Source organism: Scardinius erythrophthalmus (assembly GCF_964197995.2).
Source record: "Scardinius erythrophthalmus genome assembly, chromosome: 9".
Taxonomy (NCBI): domain Eukaryota; kingdom Metazoa; phylum Chordata; class Actinopteri; order Cypriniformes; family Leuciscidae; genus Scardinius; species Scardinius erythrophthalmus.
In genome coordinates this window covers 13,087,795-13,093,643 of record NC_138229.1, presented here as the reverse complement: position 1 = coordinate 13,093,643, position 5,849 = coordinate 13,087,795, and the positions used below count along the sequence as shown (strand labels likewise).

The 5,849-nt window shown below is 38.2% G+C and overlaps 1 protein-coding gene across 1 annotated transcript; it reads right to left on the bottom strand.

The window, feature by feature from the left end:
* Positions 1-1,434: 1,434 nt before the first annotated feature.
* LOC308695928 (complement C1q-like protein 4) lies at positions 1,435-3,644 on the bottom strand. The gene is made up of 5 exons (XM_081374200.1): positions 3,411-3,644; positions 3,212-3,274; positions 3,063-3,125; positions 2,829-2,960; positions 1,435-2,738 (listed from the first exon to the last, which is right to left on the bottom strand). The coding sequence occupies exons 1-5, from the start codon at positions 3,505-3,507 to the stop codon at positions 2,461-2,463; spliced, it is 633 nt and encodes a 210-aa protein (XP_081230326.1). The 5' UTR covers positions 3,508-3,644; the 3' UTR covers positions 1,435-2,460.
* Positions 3,645-5,849: the final 2,205 nt, after the last annotated feature.

Below are 5,849 nucleotides of genomic sequence, written 5' to 3'. Positions count from 1 at the left end.
GCCTCCAAACACCTGCAGTGCCCTCTGGGTATCAGAGCCCACTCTACTAGAGGCATGGCCTCTTCGTGGGCCTGGTCCAGTGGAATTTCTATCCATGATATTTGTATGGCGGCGGGCTGGGCCTCCCCATCGACATTCATGAGGTTTTATAACCTTGAAGTTCCCGCCTTACAGGCTAAATTGCTGTCAGTATAAGTGACATGTATGCTCTGCCCAGTCGCTTATGTGCAGACTACGTTCACATGCTGGCGATATTTCTGGTATGGTACTTAGGGTGAAGTGTTTTATACTCAGACCGGCTGGGCCGCTCTGTTTCTCATTCCCTGTTAAGCGCTGTTTACCGGTGCTGGCCCGCGCTGCTGGCCGCCCGTCTTCCACTCTGTTGCGCAGGGGGGTTATTCTCTTCGTAAAAGACCGATGATGTCGCTCTTTTCTTACGCTAATGTGTGCTTATGTACTGTGTGGGCTCGCGCTGCCGGCCTCACTGTTTTGCACTGATATATACTTATAGACTGGCCGCGCCGCTCTATTTTATACACTGAGTGAAGTGCTTTGTACTGTGTTGGCCCGTCTCTCCGACCGGCCACCTGTTCCAGCAGAATGTTTTTCCCCGGTCTCCCTGGGATTCATGTGCTGGATGCTCAGCGTGCACGGCATTGACAAGGGGTTCCCGTAGTGTAAGCAACTTACGCAATACGAGAGAACCTCTCGTAAGAGAACGTACTCGGTTACCTAATGTAACCTTGGTTCTCTCTAGAAGAGGGAACGAGTATTGCGTAACCTGCCATGTCGCGCCACAAGCTTTTGCGCTTCAGACTACGAAAACCAGATATTCAGCCTGTGAGCCCTCGTTATATACACACTGGCCACACCCATCTTGACGGCTCATTGGAGGCCACGTTTCACGAGGCTCACTGATAGGCTTAAGCAGTTGCCGCCGAGCAGCCAATGAGCACGCTTATACAGCCTGCCTTGGTCTGCCGGCTGCCGCACTGCGTTGACAATGAATACAAAATTAAGGATAATTTTTGGCTTCAGATCTCAAAGAAAGAAGACTTTCCCGAAGCTTAAGCAACTTACGCAATAATCGTTCCCTCTTCTAGAGAGAACCGAGGTTACATTAGGTAACCGAGTACGTTTCCAACTATAGTTTCATACTAAAGTTTTTTTTGTTTTTTTTTCCTCTAGGGTTAAAAGCCAGGAAGGAGAGAATGAAGAAGAGGAAGAGGGTGAGCATGTGGAAGGGGAAGATGGCGACAGCGTTAATGGCGATGACTCATAGGCTGTTTTAAACACCATGGTTTTCAGACATTCACTCAAAATTCAGCCCTTTCAGTTCTTTTGAAAGGTTGAAGCCAGTCTTTAAAAGATTTGTCTATAGATGCCTGCACACTTATAATAACTAACATCTATAGATGACTGCACACTTATAATAACTAACACTACAATTACATCAGTTTCACTGATGTCAGTTTATTTTTAATGAAAGCATGACAGCTTTTCAGGCTTTTGAAGTCCCTTAAACCTTGAAGACAAACATTTGTTTTCAAACAACAGAAACTATGACATTTTCCAGTTATTCCTAATAATTCTGGCTTTTTATTTTTCACTATCAGAATATGTCCATTATGCTTTCTCAGAGCGAAACTGGCCTGTTCCCTGTGTCTCTATGGGAATTTTCTTTCTGTGAACAAAGGTAAAATTTGTATTTTTAAAGGGAGGAACTTGAGGGCCTACTCTACAGAGAACAAACAAGCTTCCCTGAAACATGTGTTTGTATTTACCTGTGTTTTTTATATCACCCTGTTTCAGAATAATTCTACAGGAAAGTTTCAATAAAATATTAAATGTGTTGTTTTTTTTTTCTTCAGTGTTAACCTTGGCAAATATTTGATCATGTGACAAAGCTGTCAGTGATTTTTAGCTTAAGTATTTAGGATGTTCTTTTAAGTTATAAAAATAAAACCTTTTTTTAATTATTTTTTTATTCATATCACCAATAACATGAATTTGATGTGAAGTATGATTCATATTTGACCATTAAACTGCATACTATGAGCTTTAAAAGTCTAATTTTGACTGTTTATCATTGACTTTCTGATTCTTTGATGGTGTCTGACCACCTGGGGGAAAGAATGCAAGTGAATCTTAATTCTGTGACATTTGTTTTATTTAATGAAATGTTCAGCATTTAATATGCTAGAGATATGGAAAGTACTACTCCCATTCTTAGATGGATCATATGAGTTTAGCTCATTTACTCTTCAGACTTAAGAAATATGAAGACATCCAGACATTAACATATCGTAACTAAGAAGCATAAACAATGATCTCCCTTTCGTTGTGCCTATTTGCTCTAATTTACTTGTATATAGCTCACTTAGGAACAATTAAGTTTCATATACCGGTAATTGTGTTTTGCATCACATCCTGCACTGGATTTCTAAGAAATTCAGGTGTTCACAAGGGGAAGATCAGAAAGCCACTGAAACTAGTGTAACTTTCTGGATCATCATAAACCCAGGTGTTATTCCAAAGTCGTGTAGAAATCTGATCACCGATCTCCAGTGTGAGAACAACACCATTGCTGCCATTACCATTGCCAACAGGCTTCCAGGCGTGCACAGAGCACTGGGTTTCACCGTTCTTCAAGAGACTGACTGCCATTGTGGTTCCACCATGAGAATGAGCATAAAATCTGAAGTAATAGGCTCCTTTTATTGGTGCTGTGAAAATACCTGTAAGGCACATGAAAAAAGCAGTCACAGAAAATGTCATCATATGTGAACACAGTATTTCTGTAATGGTATTCTTTTCACAGTCCTTACCAGTATTTGAGTCATAGGCACTTCCAACATTACTAAAGACATTTTTGTATTCCAGAATTTTCAGATTATCAGTGGGCCCAGTGTGTCCTGTTCCAGATGCCAGAAGTCCAGCAGAGAAAGCAACTTTTGTGGCTGGAAATAAGCAAATGGGCTGATGTAAAATGTGTAATCAAATAAAATGTTTAATTTAATACATTTAAATGTCTATGGGAACAAAATGTGCCTTATACTTGCCTTCAATCTCTTTTTGGGCAGTTTCAAGCTTATTTTGTGAATCTTGTACCGAGGTTTTCAAAGCTGTACGGAATACACATTGATATGATAATGTCACAATATTTAATACATTTAAATGTCTATGGGAACAAAATGTGCCTTATACTTGCCTTCAATCTCTTTTTGGGCAGTTTCAAGCTTATTTTGTGAATCTTGTACCGAGGTTTTCAAAGCTGTACGGAATACACATTAATATGATAATGTCACAATACTGCAAACCAATGAATTTATAAAGATGTGCAAGTTGTAATTTCTTTGTAAGTTCATAAGTTTTTCCACAATGACATGTTCAATATAAATCCACCTTACCTTCATTCTCACTCAATACTTTGGTCAGTGTTTCTTCTAATTTTTGTATCCTTTCATCCATGGGTTTTAGCTTCTGGAGCTCAGCATTAATGTCCATACTTGGAGTCAATAAATCTTGTGCAATTGAGCTCCCAGCACAGAGCAGCAGTACCAGCACGGAAAAAAAAACCTTTTTACATGTGACGGCCGATCGCGGGGTAATGAAGGAAGAAATGAGTGTCAGCTGCGAGAGATGAGGGAGGCGATCAGTGATTGGGACACGTGTCTTAATAATGGATATAAGCGGAGAGAGAGAGAGAGAGAGAGAGAGAGAGAGAGAGAGAGAGAGAGAGATTTTTTTATTTTTAATCAAACCTTTATTTACAATTAAACAAATCACACATTATTCTATAAATTCACATCATAATTTGTTAAAAGAAAAAAACATTCATTTAAAAACAAAACAATAACTCGTCATCATCAATTTTATACAGACCTTCCCAACTACACCATTTCATTTTAAAAGTACAAAGATCACACATAGCTTTGTAAAATCTGAAATCAATCAAAATTCTTGCTTTAAGTAACGATTTAAAAACAAAAATAACATCATCATTGCTTTTTTGCTCTATTTTGTTTATCCTACTCATGTATATTGCCAACTTTGCTTGTCCCAAAATAAAATTCAACAATTGAAAAACAACTCGCTTTTTTTGATCATATTTAAAGCCAAAAATAAAAGTCTCAGGATAAAAACACTCTTTAAACTTATTACACAGTCTTTCTACCATTTCAAACAAAGGTCCAAGTCTGATACATTGCATGAAGGCATGAAACACAGTCTCTTTTTTTAAACAAAAAGGACAACCTGAGTTATTCTTCGGATCTAAAACTGAAATAAAAGAATTCACTGCAACAGCTCCATGCAAGATTCTCCACTGCAAATCTCCTGTTCTTTTTGATAATGGTGGCTTGTACAACACTCTCCATTCAGGTCTTACCTCATCACCCAACTTTAACACAGCACGCCAAGGGGTATCAACTCTATTATTAAACTTTTTTTTGTTTAGAACGAGCACACACATTTTATACAGCTCTTTTCCAACACATGAAAAAAAATCAACAGATAAAAACTTCCTTTGTTGAATAAAACATCCCGAACACTCTTCAATTTTTGGTTGAATTAACAAACAAGGAAACAAATCTTCACAGTCAGGAATATTAATCCCTAAGGAGAATTCCTCCAACATCAATTTTTCTTCATCCGTAAACACTTCTTTTAATTTATTCAGATAACGAGAAACTGAACGAACAGATCGAATTCCAAGCTTTTCAGTAAAAGTTACTACATTCTGAAAAACAGGCCCAGTTAAACACAATAAATGATTTAAAACATAAATTCCTGAGTCTTGTAAAATCCTACTAAATCCTGGTAAATTGGGTGCAGAAACATCTAGTCTTGCATTAAGTATCAAGGGTTCATTCAGTAACCAAAAAATTGAGTGAAAAATTTCAGTCCTTTCAATGTGAAAAAGATTCCAGATCTTAAAGAGATATTGATAAAAAAATGGCAATTTCGAGAGATCCAAACACTGAGGGTCCATTAGGAAAAGAGATTTGTCCATTCCGAAGTTTCCAACAGTCTTAAGTAGGGCACAACTGATTGCCCTCCAACTCACATTCATCGGTCCATCAAGAAGTCTTTGTAAAAAATGCAGTCGGAAAGCTACAATCCTGCTCTGTAAGTGAATCAAACCCTGGCCTCCTTCTTCCTTAGGCAGAAATAAAATACTCTGTGGAATCCAGTGAAGTTTGTCCCAAAAAAAATCAACAAAAGCTGCTTGAATTATTATTTTATTTTTTCATAATAATTATTATGCTATTAGTTTCACAGGAGGATCAATGCAAACCAGTCTGTGCCATAAAAAAGAGGCAACCAAATTATTTACAATAAGCGTTCTACCCCTATAGGACATGTTGGGTAGAAGCCACTTCCATTTATCTAAACGTCCTTTAACTTTTTGTAATACACCATCCCAATTCTTTTGTAACAAATTATCATCTCCCAAAAAAAACCCCTAAATATTTCAAACCCCACCTATTCCAACACAAACCTTCAGGAAGACTTGGTTTCCCTTCCTTCCAATCTCCTCATAAAAAAGCTTCACTTTTTTTCCAATTGACTTTTGCTAATGACCATTTTCCAAAGTCCTCTATCAGTCTAGATAAAACATGTAGAGAGAGAGAGAGAGAGAGAGAGAGAGAGAGAGAGAGAGAGAGAGAGAAGACTTTGGCTGGATTGCGGGTGTAAGCCTTGGGTGCTGAGTCTGTTGAATTGCAGTTTTATTGTGGAAATGAGCACGAGTGAAACCTTGCAGTGTGTTGGTGAATGTAAGAGTGTTTGAATTGTGTTTCTGCTGTTCACTCGCAGTCACAGCTGTTTATTCCTCTCCCCGCCTG